Source organism: Scyliorhinus torazame, chromosome 3 (assembly GCF_047496885.1).
Source record: "Scyliorhinus torazame isolate Kashiwa2021f chromosome 3, sScyTor2.1, whole genome shotgun sequence".
NCBI lineage: Eukaryota > Metazoa > Chordata > Chondrichthyes > Carcharhiniformes > Scyliorhinidae > Scyliorhinus > Scyliorhinus torazame.
The window spans coordinates 317,307,369-317,332,321 of NC_092709.1; the positions used below are offsets into that span (position 1 = coordinate 317,307,369).

Here is a 24,953-nt window from a genome sequence, read left to right on the forward strand (position 1 = left end):
GCCACAACATAGCATTTATCTGGCAATATAGAAAATTGCCAAAATATGCCCTGCCCAGAACAGGATGGATAAATCCAATCCATCCAATTAACATGTCAAAATTTCCTCTTGATCATCAGCAAAATGCTGCAACGTCTTGTCAGACACTTATTCAGCAATAATACACTGCTTGGGAAAGGTAGTGGAGGCTGTTAACCTAACAACCCTTAAAAAGGACTTGGATGGACACTTGAAACACCCTCACATTCAAAGATATGGGACAAGTGATGGTAAGTGGGATTAGCGCAAGGTATGGGGTAGTTATTGTCGGTAAAGACTCGATGGACTGAAGGACCTTTTCTGTGCTGTAAGACTCGACGACTCTATGAAAAACCTAGTCACTGACCCTCAGATTGGGATTTGCCAGAGCCACTCAGCTCCTCATCTCATTTCAGCCTTGGTCTAAACATGGACTAAAGAGGCTAATTCCAGGGGTGATGAGAGCAACCACCCTTGACGTCAAGGCAGCATTTGACTGACTGTGGCATCAAGGAGCCCAAGAAAAATCAAATTCAGTGGTGGGAGCTCTCCACTGATTGGAGTCGTAATAAGCACAGAGAATGGTTGTTATTGGAGGCTAGTCACCTCAGCCCCAGCACTTTGTGGCAGGAGTTTGAGTTAAGACATGAGCAGCAAAGTTCTTGACGACTTCAAGTTTCCGAAGGATAAAATGTGAGGGCCCAGAATGAAGCACATTAGAATAATAAAGCCTTAAAAGTAGCATAGACAGACATGAAGATTTTAGCCTCAGATGTGCTGAGATGGGGGGGGGTGAGGTTGGGCGATGTTATAGAGTGGAAATGGACAATCTTAGTGGTGGCGCAAGTGTACGGTCAGAAGTTCAGCTCAGGATCAAATGTGACATCACGATTGCAAACAGAATAGTTGTGTTAAGACTGTTGCCAGGGAGTGACATGGAGTCATTTTTTTTTGCAAACGGAGTTCGGAGAGGAGACCAGAAACAATGGAATCAGTCGAGAGGACATTTTTGCTGGGTAAGCAGTCTGATAATTTAGCAAAAGTGGAGGAGTCAAGGGAGGTGGTGGTGAGGTGGTGGTGGGTTTGATAACATACACATGAAAACTAACGCTCTGCTTTTGGATAATGTTGCCAAGAGGCAGAATGTAGGTCATATTATAGGAACATTGGAATCAGGAGCAGAAGTAGGCAATTCTGCCCTTTGAACCTGCTATGCCATTCAATCTGATCTCTTCCTGGTCTCAAATCCACCTCCGCACCTGTTGCCCATATCCCTTTAACCTGTTTTTAAAAAAACATTTAGAGTACCCAATTCATTTTTTCCAATTAAGGGGCAATTTAGTGTGGCCAATCCACCTACACTGCACATGTTTGGGTTGTGGGGGCAAAACCCACGCAAACACGGGGAAAATGTGCAAAATCCACACGGACAGTGACCCAGAGCCAGGATCGAACCTGGGACCGCGGCACCGTGAGGCAACAGGGCTAACCCACTGTGCCACCGTGTTGCCCCTTTGACCCGTGTTTTGTCAGAAATATATCTATCTCCTTCTTGAAACCATTTAATTACTCAGATTCCACCACAGTATGGGGCAGCGAGTTCCACAAATTCACCACCTTCTGCGAGATGTAATTCATCCTCATCTCAGTTCTAAGCTGCAACCTCTCAACCTATATCCATGATGGTGTCTAGATTGCCCCACAAGGAGGAACATTTGATCTACATTTACTTTATCAATCCTATTTAGTATCTTATACACCTCGCTTGGATCCTCTCTCATCCTTCTAAACTCTAGCAAGTATAAGCCCAAACTGTTCAATCTTTTTAAAAAATCATGTACAAGATGTGGGCGTCGCTGGTTCCGCCACCATTTATTGCCCATCCGTAGTTGCCCTTCAGACGGTGGTGGTGAGTTGACTTCTTGAACGCTGCAGTTCTTGAGGCGTAGTTTATTGTTACCAGGGTTTAGAGAATCCCAAAGTGTATCATGGAGTTCACCTGTCCCACAACTTTAAATAGATTTTGGTTATGGGGAGCATCTGGGCCTACTTTACAGGTGTGGTGCATCAGAGCGTTAAAGTACTTTTAAATTAAAGCAATGTTTATTTATGAAACCAGTTAACACTTTATAACCCACAGTAAGAACTATCAACACCAAACATCCCCACAAAGAATACAGTACTCTATAAGTAACTCTTAATCTTTCCTTACAACATCCATAAGACAAAAGACCCTTTTTAACACCGAGATCAGGTTTAAATTCTCTACTGAGAGCAGTTACCACTGTTAAATTAGCAAGTGATCTGAAGACATTCCTTTCATCCAGCTCCACCCACTCTCTGACATCACTGCAGCTATTCGATAAACACCCATTTCTTAAAGGCACATCCACTACAGCTATTTGATAAACACCCAGTTCTTAAAGGTTCTCTCACATGACTGTAGGTACACCCATTGTGTTGTTAGGGAGGGTGTTCCAGGATGTTGCCCTAACGACAGTGAAGGAACAGTGATATATTTCCAAGTCAGGGTGGTGAGTGACTTGGAGGGGAACCTCCAGGTGGTGGTGTTGACAGGTATTTGCTGCCCTCGTCCTTCTAGATGGTAGTGTTCGTGGGTTTTGAAGGTCCTTCCAAAGGAACCTTGGTGAGTTACTGCACTGCATCTTGCAGATGGTACGCAAGGCTACCATTGTTCATTGATGGTGGAGGGTTTGATTGTTTGTGGAACTGGGAGCAATCAAGTGGGCTGCTTTGTTCTGGATGGTGCCGAGCTTCTTTACTTTTGTTGAATCTACATTCATCCAGGAAAGTGGAGAGTATTCCATTACACTCCTGACTTGTAGATGATGGACAGGCTTTGGGGGGTCAGGAGGTGAGTTACTCTCCATATGATTCCTTTGACCTGCCCTGGTAGCCATAGTATTAATGTGGCTCGTCCAGTTCAGTTTCTGATCAATGATAACCCCCGGGATGTTGATTGTGGGGGATTCAGCGATGGTAATGCCATTGAATATCAAGGGCGGTGGTTAGATCCCCTCTTGTAGGAGATGTTATTTGCCTGGCACTTGTGTGGCGTAAATGTAACTTGCCACTTGCCAGCCCAAGCCTGGATATTGTCCAGGCCTTGCTGCATTTGGACATGGACTGCTTCATTATCTGAGGAGTCGCGAATGGTGCTGAACATTGTGCAGTCATCAGCAAACGTCCCCACTTCTGATGTTATGATGGAAGGGAGATCATTGATGAAGCAGCTGAAGATGATTGGACGTAGAACACTCCAATGAGCTGAGATGATTGACCCCCAGTCATCACAGCCATCTTCCTTTGTGCCAGGTATGACTCCAACCAGCGGAGAGTTTTCCCCCCGATTCCCATTGACTCCAGTTTAGCTCGGGCTCCTTGATGCCATACTAGGTCAAATGCTGCCTTAATGTCAAGGGCAGTCGCTCTCAGCTCACCTCTGGCATTCAGCTCTTTTGTCCATGTTTCAGGTCAGGAGCTAAGTGACACTGGTGGAACCCAAACTGAGCATTCGTGAGCAGGTTATTGCCGAGTAAGTGCCGCTTGATAGCACTGTTGATGATTCCTTCCATCACTTTGCTGATGATGGAGAGTAGATTGATAGGGTGTCGTTAGCTGGGTTAGAATTATCCTGTTTCTTCTGCACAGGACACCCATGGGTAATTTTTCACATTGCCGGGAGATGCCAGTGTTGTAGCTGTACTGGAACAGCTTGGCCAGGGGTGCGGCAAGTTAAGGAGCACAAGTCTTCAGTATTATTGCCGGAATATTATCAGGGCCCATAGCCTTTGCAGTATCTCTCCTCATACGTCAAGCCTTTCATCCCTGGAATCAATCTGGTGAACCTCCTCTGAACTGCCTCAATGCCACCACATCCGTCCTGAAATAAAGAGACCAAAACTGGACACAAGACTCCCGATGTGGTCTCACCAACACTTATCTACTTTGATACTCCGGTCCTTTTGCAATAAACACTAACATTCCATTTGCCTTTTTACTTAAATGCTGTACCTGCATACCGACTTTCTGTGAATCATGAACAAAGACACACAGATCCCTCTGCCCAGGCGCATCTTAAGTCTGCTTTCCATTTACATAATTTTCCTTTCTATTGTTTCCACCAAAATGGATAACCTCACACTTATTATGATCTCAGACCAGCTCCCAACAGTGGCTAAGATACTGGACAGAAACCTCAATATTTTATGTTAATTTTGTATGCATGTGTGGAAAGGATACCTCCCACCAGGAGCGATTTCAGGACGAAATAGGGATATCGTACAATAAAACAAACTTTATTACTGACACAGTATTAAATTATCTTTGACATCACACCAGAAAAATAGCTTACAATTACCCCTTAAACAATACTACTCAACACAGTGAATACAGCACCCTTAACTGCTATCTTTATTCACACTCAAATAAGAAAAAAAACATCTCTGCTCTCAATCCACTGTTAAACCATTAGCCCACAGGAACACCTGCTTTACAGAGATGTTCTTTGAGAAAGAGAGATCTTTTGACACTGCTTTAAAAGACAAGATTTAACTCCTTGTCAGAACCATACAGAAACATTGGCTGTATGTTTTCAGAAGCTGTTTCAGCATTTTTAGTTCTCCTTGTTCTCAGACAAGTTTGCACTGCTTTAAAGACTGTGAGTCTCTTTTTAACTGAACTGCAGTGAGAGCAAACTACTGAATGTCAGGTCACAGCGTCATTCAGCCCTCAGCTGAAATGCTTTCTGCAAAATGTCTTGGCTCCACCTAAGGAGCCTTACTAAGGTGAAATCTAATTAACTCCACAGGGAATCACCTTAATCCAAACAAATTGCATTAGCCCAAGAATTTTATGATGGTTTAATTGCACCCTTGGCTCCCAAAATATACTTGCCTTTCAAACTAGGATGTATTTTAATATATGACTGCAGCAGTCACATACACACTAACCCTGACTTTCAACCCTCCCTGCAACCCTTACAACATTACATCTAAAATGGGTGCCGGTTTAGCTCAGTTGGCTAGACAACTGGTTTGTGATGCAGAGCAAGGCCAGCACTGTGGGTTCAATTCCCACACCACCTGAGGTTATTCACGAAGGACCCACCTTCTCAACCTTGCCCATCGCCTGAGGTGTAGCGATCATCAGGTTGGGGAGACACTGGCTTGGAGATATTGCCACTGGGCTAGTAATCCAGAGACACCGGGTAATGATGCTCTGGGGACCAAGGTTCAAATCCCACAATGGCAAATGGTAAAACTTGAATTTAATAAAAATCCGGAATTAAGTTGATGACAATGAAACCATTGTCGATTGTCGTAAAAATCCATCTGGTTCACCAATGTCCTTTAGGGAAGGAAATCTGTCGTCCTTTCCTGGTCTGGCCTATATGGGACCCCAGATCCTCAGCAATGTGGTTGACTCTTAAATACCTTCAGGAATGGGCAATAAACGCTGCCCAGCCAGCGACACCCACATCCTGTGAACGAATTAAAAAGAAAGTTAAATCACCACCAGTCAGCTCTCCGCCTCAAAGGAGTGAGCAGCCTCTGGTCATCTGCGACTATCGTGACTTTACCTTTACATCTGAAATTCCTGCATTCATCACTGTGACAAATAGGGAGACGGCAAGAATAGTTCACTGCGGAATACTATACGTAGCTGCGTCAGAGTAGAATAAGGAAATAACTTTAACTGAAGCAGAATTTTTCCTGTTGAGCAAGGTTTTAGACCTGACATGTGACTTTATCATTCTTCTGTACTTTCAGCTATATTGAATAAGCGTTCAGCTTCAATCACACCACAAGTTTTGTTGAGTTACTCATAACCATGTAACATCATGCGTCCCATTTTTTGACTGCAATGCTTGGTCTGTTGAAATGGACATTCGGCCCCTTGATTCTGCTGAGCCCTCTACCGATTTCTATGCAAATTGGTTATAGCACCTCCTGCTGGAGGCAAAGCAGAAAGTCATATTCGCTTCCACTTGTCAACTCTGTTTCCTTCTCCATAGATGCTCCCAGATCTGCTGAGTGCTCCCAGCGCGTTCTGTTTTTATTTCAAATTTCCACAATATTATGCTTTTATTCAAGTATCCCGTATGCCTTCTTGACCACCTTTCCTCCCTGTCCTGCCACTCAATGCGGCAGCTGCCCACGGTTCTTTTCTCCTCCAGACCTTTTGTCCCTCTGACCCATCCAACCTGCCCCCAGACAATAGTGATGCTTTAGGATTAACACCATATACACTCTCCATATAAATGTGAAATACTGAACATGCTGGAAATCAGAGATGGGATCAGAAAGTGCTGGAGATACGGAGCAGGTCTGTCAGCATCAGTCCAGAGAGAAACAGTTAATATCTCTGGTCGAGGACCTGTCTCAGAGTTATTCCAGTGCCCTGACCAATATTTATCCCTCAATCAACATCACAAAACAAATTTTGTGATCAACTTGCAGTTTCTGTCTGCTTGTGTGAACATTAACTGACGTGCTGCTCGATAAATATGTTTTTTATTGATAGATTTTTAATGGACAAGGGCCGGAAGTCTCCGGCCAAGAATTCCCTTGGAATTCTATGGGCGGGATTCTCCCAACGGGCAGCTAAGTGCCAACGCCGGAGTAAAAACGGGAGTGTTTTACTCCGGTGTCGGCGCACGTTCCGGAACCCCATTCTGCGGTCCACAGGGGGCTAGCACGCCGCTGGAGCGGCCCGGCGCCATGGGGTCCGCGCATACGCAGTTGGGCCGGCGCCAACTAGCGCATGCGCAGTGGCCTTCTTCCCCACGGCAGCCCCGACGCCAAATGGCGCCAAAGGGGCCGGCGCAGAGGCCGGGGGGTCAGAGAGGCCGGCCCGCCGATCGGTGGGCCCCGATTGCGGGCCAGGCCACTACGGAGCCCGCCCCCCCGGGGTCGGAACCCCCGCTCCCCCACAGGCCGCCCCCGGACCCTTCAACGCCGAGGTCCCGCCGGCTCAGCGCATGTTAGAACTGCGCCGGCGGGCCTCGGCTTTTTGTTGACGGCCCATTCGGGCCGGAGAATCGGCGTGCCGGCCCGGGCCGGAGAGTCGGTGTATACCCCGACCGGCGCCGCGCCGACCACGCCGGCACCAAATACAACCTTCTGTGGATTGAAGATCTAAGTCTGGCTGCCAGCAATTCCTGGGAATGTGAGGGCCAGCTTCCATGCAGTTTGTTCTGTTTACGCCAGTTATTAGGGATACCATGATGCATCTCGGGATATCTTTAAAATGGTTTGCCAGATAGTAAGTCAGCACATTGACATCACCTCCTTTTCACTTCAAGGTGTGAAGAATCATTTCAAACCACTGCCATTTTACTTAATGTCTGTTTTCATTGGGGATCATAGAATCTTATAGCTGACTGGCTCTTAGAAAGAGCAATCCAATTCATCCCACTCGCCTGGCTCTAGCCCCGGAAATGTTTCCTTTTCCAGTATTTATCCAATTCCCTTTTTGAAAGTTGGAATCTGCTTCCACCATCCTTCTTGGAACTGTGTTCCAGACTGTACCAACTCCCTTTGTAAAAAAAAAGTGCTCTCTGCCATTCCGTCATTGGAGATGGCTTGCCTGCATCGTCATCAAAACACAAATCTTTTAGAGTTAAAGGGATACTTTCTTTATTTGCAAATACAACCTCAAAGACATAGGGCGTGATTCTCCGGACGCCAACACCAAAATTGCGTTTGGCGATCGGCCGGAGAATATCCGTTTTCGAAGAAATCAGGGGCGGCACAGCTCTCATGATGCTGCCACTCTACTCTACTCTAGGCTGTTGCTTGAGGCCCACCCCACCCCAATGCTCCACCCCCGCCGAGCTGAGTTCCCAATGGCGTGAGTCTCTCATGGTCTTACCCGTCGGGAGCTCGGCGTGGCAGCTGCGGTCTCAGTCCAGCGCTGCCACAGTCGGGGGAGGGCCGATCCGCGGGCAGGGGGGACTTTGTCAGGGGCTGGGGGCACTGGTGGGTGGTGGTCCGGGGCTCACGAGCCGGCCAAAGGGGGGCACTATTTTGCAGGCCAGGTCCACGGGCGGCCATGCCATGTTGCACAGTTGCACAAGTAGATGACCGAGCAGATGACGAAAACTTTGGTCAATTTTTTAAGGAACAACATTGCCGAAGAGAGGCAGAGAGGTTTTGGAAAGGAAGTCCAGGCTGCTGAAGGTCAATGGTGGAGAGATTTAAAACTGAGGGTTAGATGAATGCAGGATTGAGGATTGCAAGCCTGGGGGAGATTATAGAAATGGGGGAGGGCGAGGCCTCGGAGGCGTTTGAAAGCAGGGATGAGAATTTTAAAATGGAGGTGTTGCCTGACCGTTTTTCTCACACTCTTCTGTGTTTGTCTCAGGTGTGCCAAAAGGCCGGTGAGATCTCCTTAATGAAGCAGCAGATGAAGGATTCACAAGCCGACGTGGCCCAGAAACTGAACGAGATGGTGGCATTAAAGACACAACTCAAGGAGGCAACAACAGCGCTAAGGGCCAAAGAAGAGCAGGTCTTCACACTGAAGGACTCCGTCAATGCCAAGGGCATCGAGTTGGAGGTGTGCGAGAACGAGCTGCAGAGGAAAACCAGCGAGGCTCAGCTCTTGAGGGAAAAGCTAGGCCAGAACGAAGTGGAAATTTCAGGGTTAAAGCAGGCCCTGGCCGCTGCGGGCCGCCAGAACTGGTGCAGTGAGGAACCGCCGGAGGAACCGAGGGACCAGCTGGCCTGCGAGAGCGACGAGGCGAAAATGCAACGGCAGAACGAGGACACGGTGAAGACCCTGAAGAAGCAGGTTGAGCGGCTGCAGGGGGAGCTGAGGCTCGAGCGGCAGCAGCACGAGCAGCAGGCGGCCCACTTCGAGGAGGAGAGGCAGACGTGGCAGGACGAGAAGGAGAAAGTCATCAAATATCAGAAGCAGCTGCAGTTGAATTACGTTGAAATGTACCAGAAGAACCAGGCACTGGAAAGCAAACTTGGCGACATCAGCTCGAAGGCCAATTCTCCCACAGCTGACGAAATCAAGCAATGGACGCCTTCGCGGCTAGAACGGATAGAATCCACCGAAATATAATCTGTGCAAATGACTGTACACTTTCTACTGATGTATAAGTGGGACCATTTACATGTTTTGTCTAAACCTATCTGTCAAGATTTACAGTCACCTTTGTGTTTTATTTTCATTTCAGCACAATGTTTGCTGTGGTATGAATGAATCCAAAATTTGGTCTCCACATCTTTACTTTTTGAAATTGGACGAGGTCTGACTATCACCCGCCCTCCCCCACCAACCAGCGTTTTCAGTGATACTGCATTTCCTGTTTGTTTCTGTTCCTCAGCGTCTGGAGTGGGTGGGGTGGGACCATTAACTCTGACTCTCGCTACACAGATGCTGCCTGACCTGCTCTGTCAAGAACAAAGTAGAGTACAGCACAGGAACAGGCCCTTTGGCCCTCCAAGCCAGTGCCGATTATGATGCCCTAACTGAAAAGAAAACCCTTCTGCCCTTACTCTGTCCGTATCCCTCTATTTCCTCCCTATTCATGTATCCATCCAGATGTCTATTAAATGTTGCTAAAGTGCCTGCTTCCATCACATCCTCTGACAACGCGTTCCGGGCACCCACCACTCTCTGCGTGAAAAACGTACCCCGCACATGTCCCTTAAACTTTCCCCCTCCCACCTTGAACCTGTGCCCCCTTGTAATTGGCACTTCCACCCTTGGAAAAAGCCTCTGTCTAATTCTCCAGCATTTTCTGTTTTTATAATGGATTTCAGTCATGTGTCCCAATGACTAAAAGAATTGCTCAGAAACATTGCTCAGAAATGTCACTGCCCCGGGAGTGGGTCGGCAGGTGAGGGTGGGTGGCCTGTCAGGAGCTCCATGTTTGTTGTCCACCTGCCTCCACCAGACTTTACAAGATGTGGAGATGCCGGCGTTGGACTGGGGTGAGCACAGTACGAAGTCTTACAACACCAGGTTAAAGTCCAACAGGTTTGTTTCGATGTCACTAGCTTTCGGAGCGCTGCTCCTTCCTCGTGAAGCAGACTTTACAAGGGGACGGTTAGGTTTCGGGGGGCTCTTTTGCCTTTGGACCAATTGAGGCCTAAAGTGACCAATTAATGCCACTGAAGACCCACCTCTCACCACTGTTGGTATTTTACCAACCATGCTGGCAACCTATGTGGTCAGGTTGCCAGGTAACCCTTGGGCTTGAGGCTAAGCAGGGAGACCCTATTTTTGCTGAGTATCCAACAGAGTTTTGACCCTTTCCTAAATAGTTATCGCTGTCCCCACTTGATCCCCCCCCCCCGCTTTTCGTCCCCCCCCTCCCCTGGTGAAACCACTCCGGTCTGGCCTACATGCTGTTCTTTGTGGGGGTTGCTGCCTGCAATCCCAGCAGTGGCCAGCAGTCCTCGTGGCACTGGAGAACTGCCGGCCATCTGATATGTCAACGGCTCTCAGAGATGGGACATCCTCCCAGATGGAGCCAGAATTCACGACCTGAGCCACTTAACAGGCCAAAAAAGCAAGTCATGCCTCATGGCTCTGCGACCTTGAGCTCAAGTTTGATGGCCATGCACAGCAGGCTTCTGGCCATGTTGCATCGCAATGTGTCTCACTTCACATGGTCTAATTTTCTGCCGCCATGTTAAGTTACAGATCAGCCATGATCTAATTGAATGGTGAATTGGGCTCAAGGTGCTGTATGGCCTATCCTCCTGTGTTCTGTTAACAAGGGATCCAGCCTGTGACGTGCAGCTAGAATCTGCAAATCAGGAAATGAAGAGACAAATTCATGGTGATGTAAATCTTCCATTGTTGTGTGTGAATGGCCCCTTTTATCAATGCAGTGTGTAAGTGCATAAACTACCTGTATGAACCATCAGTATCTGTGAAGATGGCACAGTGGAATCACATAATCTACACGACCAAGTACAGAGCACAATGCTGCAAAGAAATGGCACATTGATTAGTATTTCCATCTCCCTCTTCTGAATCCTGCCATAGAGTTTTTATGTTTCAATGGAAATAATACTTAGAACTCGAACATTGAGAGTGACAGCACCAAGCTACAACGTACTTCGCTGAAATCACTGTATTCTTTATTTACAATCTCTACGGTTGTAACCATTTGGTTTCCTGTGTGCTCTGCAGTTTCTTCTATAATTTTCCGATGAAATACTGCTCGTGTTTGAAAAGCCCTTTAAACCCAGATAAAACGACTTCAGGTGCAGATTTTGACAAAACAGCCCTATCGACTTGCCTTCTCACCAAATTCCTCCATTCTCTTTTTCTCCAAGGTACAAATTGAATTGCCTCCTGAACCCTATTGCAATGAGTGTACACTTCAATAGCCTTCTTTGGGAAATTATTCCACAAACCTATCGCCTGGTTGGGTGGGGAAGAAGTTCTCTGACATTGTCTCTTGTCTCTAATTTCCGCTCCTGCCATTGTGAACAATTTTCTGAGATCAGTTTTGTCTATCACTCTCTTAATCTTGCAAAGTCAATTCCAAATCTCTAACCAGGGACAATGAGCCCCAACATTTTCCAAATGTACAAGTTCACATAGCGGTCTCCATTTAGTGTTAATATCCTGCCTTTTGTTCATATCCTTTGAAATTTTGCTCTCTATGTACGCATATAGAAAAACATCAATCCATTTTTATTCCTGCTGTATCTGTCTCAATGTTGCCTCTGAGGCAAAAACACTCGAGCAAAGTCTGTAGATGAAGGCATATTTGATGATTTGTTGAACAGGAAATCAATCTGTGTCTCACACATTGCCTTGCGGCTCCATCTTATATCCTGGGACTCAATACAGGCCTGTTGTAATTGAGAAGAGCCCTCAACCCTTGGCTGTCTTGGTCATTTTCTCTCATTTCTTCCCTTCACCCACCTCAGGAATTCTGGGCAATAACGGAGGGTTGCTTATAGAATTTTCAAACAAATTCCTCCAAACTCTTAATGAAGCGATTAATCCTAGGATCGTACAGTATAGATGGAGGTCGTTCAGTTTATGATGCCTCATGCTGTCATTAAAGAGATGGACAGGAAGAAATAACGGAGAAGGGAAGGACTGCAGTTGAATAATTGGCATCCTTCATCAATATTACGTCCCCAACGAGGGAGCAAAAGGAATAACTTATTGTCTCAAATCCCTGTAATTTCAAAAACTGTGTGCCACTGTATCCACCTTCACAGAATTACTGCTAATTCACTCTGTTGTACTGTCCACTAGAAAGATGAATTATCCATTAATTTGTTCATTGGTAAATATTGAGTAGTGTGTGTATAGTTCAATGTAAATATGTGTGCCTGTGATGTGTGTAAAAGTAAACATTATCCATCCTAAAGTTTCACAACTTCTAAAGATTTCCTGTACGACTAGACAATGCAATCCCTCAGTTGCTGCACTTTCTCGCAGCACTGTGCAATGTTTGATTTAATACATCGGCAGATGGCAAGCGATCCTTAACTGACAAAACTTAATAAGGTCATAAAGGTTAAATAAGAACATGTTATATTTACAAGGCGTGAAGAACTATTTGCAGATCTGTGACTAGAGATTAGTTTGAAGCTGCACGACATCCCAATCTTTTATTTTGGTGCCTAATTCCCTACCAAAGTATGGGAAAAGATGCAATGGAAGTGTAGTGCTCCCACACCAGGAATAGTCATGAAGGCTCTACCACACAGCCGGTAAATTGAACGTTGCAGTGGGTAAAATACGATTTTCCTTTTTGTTCCCTATCATGCTAATAGGTCACAGGAGAGATACAGGCCCAGAATCTGTCCCAGTCCGTGGAGGATGGGCTAACTTGAGTGCTCGCGATCAGTGGTTCACGCATTTGCAATAAAGTACTGCCAATGCCCATCCCATTCCACCGTCAGCAGATTCAGAGGGCACCGTGCCACCTCAGTGAGAAAACTCCAAAATTCTGGTCCAGGGCTTGTGCTGAATGTCTGATGCTGATTTTTCAAAAATAGGAGATATCTACCATACAGCTCTCACACCTGCTCCACAATTCAATAAGATCAGGTTCAAAGCTTAACACCAACTCTACTTTACCACCTCCATCCCCATACCCCTTGATTCCCTTTGTCTCCACAAATCTGTTGATCCCAATCTAGAATATGCTCAATGACAGCGAACCCACCGCTGTGCGGTGTGGAAAATTCTCCAGAGATTCACAATCCTCTACGAGAGAAGCAATTTCTCCTTACCTTAGTCCTAGATGGCCTAACATTTATACTGAGATATGACCCCTAGGTCGAGACTCTGATGCCAGGGGGAAGCATCCTCACAATATCTGTCCTGTAAAGCCCTCAAAAGAATTTTACATGTTGCAATGAGATCACCTCATTCTTCAAAATTCCAAAGAATTCTACCTGTTTTCTCCTAAAGAGCAGTCATCTCATCCCCGGAATCAATCTAGTGAAATTTTGATGGATTCCCTCTGGGGCAAATATAGCCATCCTTGGTTCAGGAGACTAGAACTGTACACATTACTGCAGGTATGATTTCACTGAATTCTGATATAATTGCAGCAAGACTTCTTTTATATGTCAACCACTTGCAATAAAGGCTTACTATTGCAAATAATATTTGCCTTTTTAATTGCTTTTAACTTTATGATTCCTGTACAAGGATCCCCAAATATATTGGGGCCTATATAGCTTTGCAGCCTCTTTGAGTTCTCCACATTGCCTTTCCACCTAGTTTTGCCCTGCCAGCAAATTTAGATGCATTATACTTGATATAGATTGAGAATAGCTGAGGTCCATTCAGTGATCCTTGGGGCACGCCATTAGTTACACCCTGTATTCCTAACACTGAACCGTTTATTCCTACTGTTCCCTCCCCGTTAACCAAATTGCGTTTTGCGTGAGCAAGCCTGATCGTACACTGGTCCTGATTTAGCCAGGAGTTGGTTTAGCTCAGTTGGATGGACAGCTGGTTTGTGATGCAGAGCGAGGCCAACAGCATGGGTTTGATTTCCCCATACCGGCTGAGGTTATTCATGACCTTCTTAACCTTGCCCCTCACCTGATCCTCAGGTTAAATCACCACCAGTTCCCTCAAAGACGATGGTCTTAGAAAATAGAACATACAGTGCAGAAGGAGGCCATTTGACCCATCGAGTTTGCACCGACCCACTTAAGCCCTCACTTCCACCCTATGCCCGTAACCCAATAACCCCTCCTAACCTTTTTGGTCACTAAGGGCAATTTATCATGGCCAATCCACCTAACCTGCACGTCTTTGGACTGTGCAAGGAAACCGCAGGACCCAGAGGAAACCCACGCAGACATGGGGAGAACGTGCAGACTCCACACAGTCAGTGACCCAGCGGGGAATCGAACCTGGGACCCTGGCGCTGTGAAGCCACAGTGCTATCCACTTGTGCTACCGTGCTGCACACCTGGCTCTATGACGAATTTACTCACTTTTATCTGGTTTAATTCTGGAACTAATATTCAAAGTTTGATTCCTAAACCCTGTATATGTTCTGTACATATGTAAAATACATATTTATTTTTCAAAATGTACATCATTGATCTTTAAGTTGCAAAAGAGTGGACTGTCAGTGCTGCAGCAAACATATTCCTGGTTCACACTTGGTGCTCCCTCTCTATAATATGTTAGATTACCTTCAGCACTTTAGTTTATACCAAAGTTTATTTAGTTGTGTCTTACACAAGGTTCAAAAGAGCCCATTTTTCCCACCGATGCCTCACTGGCATTAATTTCAACAGTTAAGAATCCAGAGATCCATGTGAGTCAAGTGCTCAGGCCATGCAAAAGGTGTTTGACACTTCACATAACTCGGCTTTGGCTGAGATTTGGTTTTACATGGGTGTGGCTATGTTGCCAGCTTTGCACTAAGGAAAAGTGGTTTTGAGTGAAAATCATGCCACTGTAACTTTGATGACAATGACCGCCCTTGGGCTGTAAGACCTACTTTCTCGAAACCCGCCAAGAGTTTACACTGGGTTCCACCCCAGCCTATGGCAATTCCAGAGCTGGCTTGAAGTTTGCCTCCTCAAAGGGGAGAACATTTGTATTTGACCAGTTGTAAACCACAGGGTAGTCCTAGTAACAAAGCAATAAACAAACAATGCCACACTGTAATAATGCTACTTAAATAGCAGGCAATGTCTACTTTTACAGTAAATCCTCAGCGTAGGAATCATAAAGTTGCTCTGTAATTGTTTCACCATTTTGTCCAGAATTGACTGCTGTATTTTTAGATATCTGTACTTAGCAGGAGCTGCATGAGGATCGATGAGCTGTGATGTATAATGAAACAAATTCCCATGGGGAAGCTGATGAAGACGCACTTTTTATTCAACATTCTTCCAGTGGATAATGACATTTAAGTGATCAAGTCAAGGTCACATGCATTGAAAATAGAAATCAATTTGTTAGTTGAGAACAATTACAAAAATTATCACTGGTTAGTTTCTGAGTTCTCCCACAGTGTTTTGTTATAAATTCATGTGTACATTAAAACTCAGGAGAGACATTTGGAGCATGGTGATTGTGAATTTGGTTAAAAAGCCACGGCACGAATATAGAGACGTAGCATCACAAAGAGTTGGAGCTACAATCTGCTGTACCACAGAATGGTTCAGACGCAAGTTTCTGTCCCTTCGCTTTCTCTCTGAGATACCAGGTATTGGCAGATTGGAAGGTAGGTACCTTACCACTGAGGCCATAGAATGATACAGCACAGAAGCAGCCCATTCAACCCATTGTCTATATGCTGGCTGTTTGAAAGGGCTTTCCAATTAGCCTCACTCACCTACCCTTTCCCCAGTGCCCTGCCACTTTGTTTTTTCCCTATTTACTTTTGAAAACCAATCTGTTTGCACTTCCCTTTCAAACAGCACCTTGCTGGTGTTGTCTGTAAAACCTCAGACACCTTCGACCAGTTCATTACTTAAATGTTTTACCCAGGTGCCCTTATTTGCGAGATGAACAATGGACAAGCGCAAGTTTTTGATTCAACCAAATTTATTACTGTACACAGTAAAACAGTACCCCCCCCCTACAAAATTATCCCAAATAATAATAATCCCAAGATTCGTAATGATTTTTTTGCCGATGGACTCAGTCGAGCTGCGGGTCCATTTCTCTGCGTCTCGGCTGTCTCAGGGCCGCCGTCCGTGAAGGTGGATCTCGCACACTGCTTCCTTCCGTCTCTGGTCGGACGTCCAATCTTCTGTGTGCCGAGTCTTCGCTGGGGAGGGTCCTGGGTGGTCGAGTTTTATACTCTACGCCTTTCAGAAAGCTCTCTGGCTCGCAGCCAATGAGATCTCAGCGTGGGGACAGCAAGACCCAATGGAGTTATCGATTGCAACTCTGCAGGACACCAGGAACCCACCCCCAGGTGTCCATCTGTTGGTGTATGACATGTAACCGTATTCCATATATGTGAACTGAGTACCAGAAAGTCTCGCTTTATCTGGGCAACCCGCAACAATCAATCCATTTGAATGGGACCGATTATCTCCTAATGTCTTGTTGGCAGGGCAGGCCAGACTTACCCGACTGTCTGTCTCTGTTCCGTGGATTCGAACTTGGTTGTCCCAGTTCCAAGCAGGCCTGCCTGGAGCTGACTGGTTTAATTAAAAATGTCCAATTCTTAAAGTGGTCCACATTTAACGGGCCTAAAATTCAAGCTGCTGTCCATTTACCACAAGAACTTTCCTGATGTCCTTTCTGGCTCTTTTGTCAATTGTCTTAAACCTGTGTCTTCGACCAGTCCTCCTGCTAGAGGGAACAGTTTCTCCTTATTTGCTGTATCAAAACTCCTCGTAATTATAAACATCTTCATTTTAAAAAGCTGGGAACGTTTAAGGAGAATCTGCCTGGGCTACTGGTGCAGCTCCTAATATTGGGTTGTGAGCAAGGCCAAAGACATTTTATTTTAGCATAGGGCGAAGCAGTTGAAGGAGGCGGAAATGAAAACGAAACAAAAATGACCCCGATCATGTAGATGGCTAATGCCACACTGATAGCTGGCTCGTTGTGAAGTCACTCCACCTTGCCTTTCTGGGAGTAACGGCAGAACAATATGTTTTAATTAAAAGCAGATATGCAGTTCCATGAATTCCTCCTGACTTTTAGTTATACTCGAACTTGACACATATTTGTGAGTATGTCTCCAGAGGTCGCATTTACAAAACATGGTTTCTCCGGTCCGCCAGCCGTGTGTTTCACGACCGGGCGCTGTTCGCTGGTGGTGGGATTCTATCTTCCCGCCACTTGTCAATGGGATTTCCCATTGTAATCACCCCTCACTGCTGCAAAACCCACAGGTGGGGTATGCTGCCGGTGGGAAAATTGAATGGCAACGACCGGAGAACTCCGGCCTGTATTGTTTTACTTTCTGGGCATCAACTTACCTGTATAATATACTAAATTAAAGTTTGTTCCTTTTGTATCATAAAATACTCTTGCATACAGTTCATGAATTAAATTTTAAAACAATAAAAGTGATCATATGACAATTCTTCCCAATGATTTGTGACACTTGATCTTGAAGCAATATTGGGGCAGGATTCTCCGTGAATTGGCGCGATGGCCCGAACCCGGCGCCAGAAACGGCGCGAATCACTCCGCCGTCGGGCCTCCCGAATTCTCTGGCCGGGAATGGGCTAGTAGCGGCGTGACGCCATTCGCGACGGCGTCACCCGTCACGACGCGCGAACCGTCAGTGGCACAAAAGATGCCCTCGCCCCCCCCCCCCCCCCCCGGAGAACCGGCAAAATGCCCGTCCGGGGTGCAGCGCCAAGTGATACCCCCCATTGCCTTTCTCCCTTCCCCCATATCTCCCCTTCCACCATATACCCCCTTCCCCCATATCACTCATAATCCCATCCCCCATATCCCCCTTCCCCATATCCCCTTCCCCCATATCACTCATAACCCCTTCCCCCATATCTCCCCTTCCCCCATATCCCCCTTCCCCCATATCCCCATACCCCTCTTCCCCCATATCCCCCTTCCCCATATCCCCCTTGCCCCATATCTCCTTCCCGCATTTCCCCCCTTCTCCCGTATCCCCCCTTCCCCCATATTCCCTCTTCCCCAATATCCCCCCTCCCCACATATCCCCCTTCCCCAATATTCCCCCGATATGGGGTAAGGGGGATATGGAGGGAAGGGGAAAGGGGGGGATATGGGGGAAGGGGAGATATGGGGAAGGGGGGGACAGACCCGGCCCATCAGACATACGACGCCCCCAGGACGTTCCAGGGCGGCCACGAGCCAGGGCCTGGCCCGGTGCACCAGGCGGATGCCGCCCCCAGGATGTTCCAGGGCGGCCACAAGCCAGGGACAGTAACGGAGCACCAGGCGGATGCCCCCCACATCTAGTGCGAGTGCGGTGACGCCGGCGGGCCACACCCAGCGACAAGGAGGGCAGCCACAGCAACAGGCCCCCATCGCAGCCGACCCAGGACACACAGGACACCGACACACAGGACACCTACACACAGGACACCGACGCCCAGGACACTGACGCACAGGACACCAACACACAGGACCCTAACACACAGGACACCAACACACAGGACCCTAACACACAGGACACCGACGCCCAAGACACTGACACACAGGACACTGACACACAGGACACCGACACACAGGACGCTGACACACAGGACATCGACACGCAGGACACACGCACAAGACACCAACACATAGGACCCTAACACACAGGACACCGACGCCCAAGACACTGACGCACAGGATACTGACACACAGGACACCGACACACAGGACACCGACACATAGGACCCTAACACACAGGACCCTAACACACAGGACCCGAACACACAGGACACCGACGCCCAAGACACTGACGCACAGGATACTGACACACAGGACACCGACACACAGGACACCAACACATAGGACCCTAACACACAGGAACCTAACACACAGGACACTGACGCACAGGACCCTAACACACAGGACCCTAACACACAGGACACCAACGCACAGGACCCTAACACACAGGACCCTAACACACAGGGCACCGACGCCCAAGGCACTGACACACAGGACACCGACGCACAGGACCCTAACACACAGGACCCTAACCCAAATGACACCAACACACAGGACCCTAACACACAGGACCCTAACACACAGGACACCGACGCCCAAGACACTGACGCACAGGATACTGACACACAGGACACCAACACACAGGACACCGACACATAGGACCCTAACACACAGGACCCTAACACACAGGACCCGAACACACAGGACACCGACGCCCAAGGCACTGACACACAGGACACCGACGCACAGGACCCTAACACACAGGACCCTAACCCAAATGACACCAACACACAGGACCCTAACACACAGGACCCTAACACACAGGACACCGACGCCCAAGACACTGACGCACAGGATACTGACACACAGGACACCGACACACAGGACACCGACACATAGGACCCTAACACACAGGACCCTAACACACAGGACCCGAACACACAGGACACCGACGCCCAAGACACTGACGCACAGGATACTGACACACAGGACACCAACACATAGGACCCTAACACACAGGAACCTAACACACAGGACACTGACGCACAGGACCCTAACACACAGGACCCTAACACACAGGACACCGACGCACAGGACCCTAACACACAGGACCCTAACACACAGGACCCGAACACACAGGACACCGACGCCCAAGACACTGACGCACAGGATACTGACACACAGGACACCGACACACAGGACACCAACACATAGGACCCTAACACACAGGAACCTAACACACAGGACACTGACGCACAGGACCCTAACACACAGGACCCTAACACACAGGACACCAACGCACAGGACCCTAACACACAGGACCCTAACACACAGGGCACCGACGCCCAAGGCACTGACACACAGGACACCGACGCACAGGACCCTAACACACAGGACCCTAACCCAAATGACACCAACACACAGGACCCTAACACACAGGACCCTAACACACAGGACACCGACGCCCAAGACACTGACGCACAGGATACTGACACACAGGACACCAACACACAGGACACCGACACATAGGACCCTAACACACAGGACCCTAACACACAGGACCCGAACACACAGGACACCGACGCCCAAGGCACTGACACACAGGACACCGACGCACAGGACCCTAACACACAGGACCCTAACCCAAATGACACCAACACACAGGACCCTAACACACAGGACCCTAACACACAGGACACCGACGCCCAAGACACTGACGCACAGGATACTGACACACAGGACACCGACACACAGGACACCGACACATAGGACCCTAACACACAGGACCCTAACACACAGGACCCGAACACACAGGACACCGACGCCCAAGACACTGACGCACAGGATACTGACACACAGGACACCAACACATAGGACCCTAACACACAGGAACCTAACACACAGGACACTGACGCACAGGACCCTAACACACAGGACCCTAACACACAGGACACCGACGCACAGGACCCTAACACACAGGACCCTAACACACAGGGCACCGACGCCCATGACCCTAACACACAGGACACCGACGCCCAAGGCACCGACGCCCAGGACACTGACACAGAGGAGCCTAACACACAGGACCCTAACACACAGGACTCCGACGCCCAAGACACTGACACACAGGACCCTAACACACAGGACACCAACACACAGGACACCAACACACAGGACCCTAACACACAGGACTCCGACGCCCAAGACACTGACACACAGGACCCTAACACACAGGACCCTAACACACAGGACCCTAACACACAGGGCACCGACGCCCATGACCCTAACACACAGGACCCTAACACACAGGACACCGACGCCCAGGACACTGACACAGAGGAGCCTAACACACAGGACCCTAACACACAGGACACCGACGCCCAAGACACTGACGCACAGGATACTGACACACAGGACACCGACACACAGGACGCTGACACACAGGACCCTAACACACAGGACCCTAACACACAGGACCCTAACACACAGGACCCTGACACACAGGGCACCGACGCCCATGACCCTAACACACAGGACCCTAACAGACAGGACACCGACGCCCAAGACACTGATGCATAGGACACTGACACACAGGACACCGACACATAGGACCCTAACACACAGGACCCGAACACACAGGACACCGACGCCCAAGACACTGACACACAGGACACTGACACACAGGACACCGACACACAGGACACCGACACATAGGACCCTAACACACAGGACCCTAACACACAGGACACTGACGCACAGTACCCTTACACACAGGACCCTAACACACAGGACACCGACGCACAGGACCCTAACACACAGGTCCCTAACACACAGGACCCTAACACACAGGACATCGACGCACAGGACCCTAACACACAGGACCCTAACACACAGGACACCGACGCACAGGACCCTAACACACAGGACCCTAACACGCAGGACCCTAACACACAGGACACTGACGCACAGAACCCTAACACACAGGACCCTAACACACAGGACCCTAACACACAGGACACTGACGCACAGAACCCTAACACACAGGACCCTAACACACAGGACCCTAACACACAGGACCCTAACACACAGGACCCTAATACACAGGACCCTAACACACAGGACACTGACGCACAGAACCCTAACACACAGGACCCTAACACACAGGACCCTAACACACAGGACACCGATGCCCAGGACACTGACGCACAGGACACTGACACACAGGACACCCATACTCGGGACGGAAGGACAGGAATCACCACTCCAGGGGACTCCGGACTTCGGGTCGGATGAGACGCACGCCATTACGCCACTGCTATTTCCTACACCCTCCACCATTGCGGAGACACTCACCTCGGTTGGGCACTTTAGCGATGAGGCATCTGAGACACTAAGTGGTGCGCACAACACAGCCGTCCCGGTACAGCAGGTGGAGGCAGGAGCAGCCGAGAGGCCGGGTGGTCGGAGGGCAGCCCGGCGTAGGCAACCACCTGCCGCCCAGACGGGTCCCGGGTTCCTGGAGTTACCACACCCACCCATAGACCCGATGCAGGCACGGACCCAGGGACGACCAAAGGGGATGACGGCCGGCTTGCGGCAGCTGCAGACGAAGGTGGAGGATTCCACCCGCGTGCAGGAGCTGGTAGTGGTGCCGGTCATGCGTGCCACCCAGGCTGACACCGTACGGGTGGCGTCCGCGGTGGAGACAATGGGAGCGACGGTGTCTGATATGGGTCGCAGTATGCAACGTGTGGGGCTTTCTGTGCAGGCGGCGTTTGTGGCCCAGAACATGACTGCCCTCTCACAGGCAGCCATGAGGCAGAGCCAGCAGCAGATCACAGAGGCGCTCAATGCCCTGGCCTAGTCTCAGCAGGCAATGGCCCAGTCTCAGCAGGCCATCATTGAGGGCATCGGCGCCATTGCCCAGGTGCTGGCCGGCATCGCCCAGACACAGACAGGGATGGCCAACTCCCTGAGCTCCATGGCTGCAAACTTGCAGACCCTTGTTGATACCAGGGCAGGCCTCCAGGACTGGCAGTACCAGGTGTCGGGTGCTCGGCCCGTTCGCATCCTCAACCCATGTAGAGGCCCGGGGGCCATCGGGCACCCTGAGGGAGGAGGAGGTGCTGGGGCCCGTTCCGGGTCCCCCTGTAGGGGAGGTCCTGGAACACCACGACACCTCAAGACTCCCCTCCCCCCCCCTTTCCGTCCCAGGTGCACCTGGTGAGCAACGGGCAGGACAGGCTGGCAGCTCGCCATCCCAGTCACCTCAGCCGCAGCCTGGCCCATCAAGGCCGGGCCGCCCCAGGAAACAGCCGCCAAAGTGGTCCCTAGTCACAGGGCAGGAATCACAGGAGTCCACCTCCAGTTCTGCTGCACCATCTGGGGAACCACCGAGACGTAGTCATAGGGCCCGCAAGGCCAAAAAATTAGACACTGAGTAAGTTGGCACGGGTGCAGGGCACAGATTAGTTCTGGGGCTAGGGCACGTGTATGAACTGTTTGTTATTAAAATCACTTTCACACCTACAGAAGCTGCCTTTGTGCTCTGTCCGATGCGTGCGGGGGGTGTGGTATGAGGTGAGCGCCAGTGTGTGCGTGAGGGGTGATAGGACATCGGCCTCAGGTGGGTGTGCGCCCCCTTCCCCCGAGTCGCCCTCGCCATCCCCGGGCAGACGACGGGACCGTGCGCTGCAGTGTCATGGCCGCATGCAGGGACGGTCCGGGTGGATGGTGGTACTGTGGCCATGGGTCAGATATTGTCCAACGATGTGGAGCCCAGAGCTAATCGCAGGGCAGGTTGTCATCATCCTGCATGGCCTGCAATAGACACGTTTCCACCGGCAACCATGTGAGCCCGGCCCGTTGTGCCGCAGGTGGATGTGCAATGGAGGGGTGGTGTGCATGCGAATGGGGTGCGGGTAATTGGTGTTGGGTGGGCGGGGTGAGGGTGGTTGGTGTTGGGTGGGCGCGGTGAGGGTGATTGCGCCAATACGAATGAGTCATGTACACTGCCCGGGTACTGGGTGCAGTACTGGGATCATCATGCGGTGGTCACAGACCACCTGCACGTTCATGGAATAGGTCCCCTTCCCATTCGTGAACACGGCCCTGTTATCCACAGATGGCTGCACGGCGGCGTGCATCCCATTGATCGCCCCCTGGACCATGGGTATCCTGGCCACGGCAGCGAAGCCCGCTGCCCGGGCATCCTGGCTGGCCCGTTGCACAGGGAACTGGATGTAGCGGTCCGCAATGGCATTGTGTGTTGGGGTATCACCCAACAGAGCTGTGGACCATTAATGTCACAGCACGGATGCACCGGTGCACCGATGCCTGCGAGATGCCTGCGAGATTGTGGATAGCACAATTGCTTCACAGCTCCAGGGTCCCAGGTTCGATTCCGGCTTGGGTCACTGTCTGTGCGGAGTCTGCACATCCTCCCCGTGTGTGCGTGGGTTTCCTCCGGGTGCTCCGGTTTCCTCCCACAGTCCAAAGATGTGCAGGTTAGGTGGATTGGCCATGATAAATTGCCCTTAGTGTCCAAAATTGCCCTTAGTGTTGGGTGGGGTTGCTGGGTTATGGGGATAGGGTGGTGGTGTTGACCTTGGGTAGGGTGCTCTTTCCAAGAGCCGGTGCAGACTCGATGGGCCGAATGGCCTCCTTCTGCACTGTAAATTCTATGTAAATATTCTATGCCGGACAGGTCCCCACTCGGCCCCCCACGTGGCATCGAAGTTCAGGGCCACCGTAACCTTCACGGCCACGGGGAGAGGGTGTCCTCGGCCAGTGCCACACGGTGCCAGGTGTGCCATCAGGTGGCAGATGTGTGCCACAGTTTCCCGGCTCTTCCGGAGTCTCCTCCTGCATGCCCGGTCCGTGAGGTCCTTGCACGACGGGCGGGGCCGGTACACCCTCCCAACCACCCACTCTCCTCCCCGGCATGCACCCTCTCCATCACTCGCTCTCCCCGGCCCCCCCCCCCCCTCTCCTCCCCGGCATGCACCCTCCCCAACCCCCTGCTCCCCTCCCCAGCCCCCCCCCCCAGCCCCTCTCCAGCCCCTCCCCCTGCCCCTCCCCTTCCCCTTCCCCCAAGCCCCTCCCCAAGCCCCTCTCCCCAGACCCTCCCCCCAGCCCCTCTCCCCAGCCCCTCCCCCTGGCCCCTCCCCCAACCCCTCCCCCTAGCCACTTCCCCCCAGCCTCGCTCCCCTGATGTGTTGGGTATGCCGGGTCTGCGAGGACTGTGTTTGCTGCAGCAGTGAGAGAGACAGGCTTCCAACACTTGAAGAAATGCAACTCGATTTTATTGAACTCTTAACTACCAT

The 24,953-nt window shown here is 49.9% G+C and overlaps 1 protein-coding gene across 6 annotated transcripts in view; it reads left to right on the forward strand.

Annotated features, from left to right (window-relative positions):
* LOC140409259 (leucine zipper putative tumor suppressor 3-like) overlaps positions 1 to 15,577 on the forward strand; it is a 344,557-nt gene extending 328,980 nt beyond the window's left edge. For all 6 annotated transcript variants that reach the window (XM_072497602.1, XM_072497604.1, XM_072497605.1 and 3 more), the window contains exon 4: positions 8,407 to 15,577. In XM_072497602.1, coding sequence (XP_072353703.1) covers positions 8,407 to 9,114 — 708 coding nt within the window. In that variant the 3' untranslated portion in view covers positions 9,115 to 15,577. The remainder of the gene's footprint in view (positions 1 to 8,406) is intronic.
* The last annotated feature ends 9,376 nt before the right edge of the window (positions 15,578 to 24,953 follow it).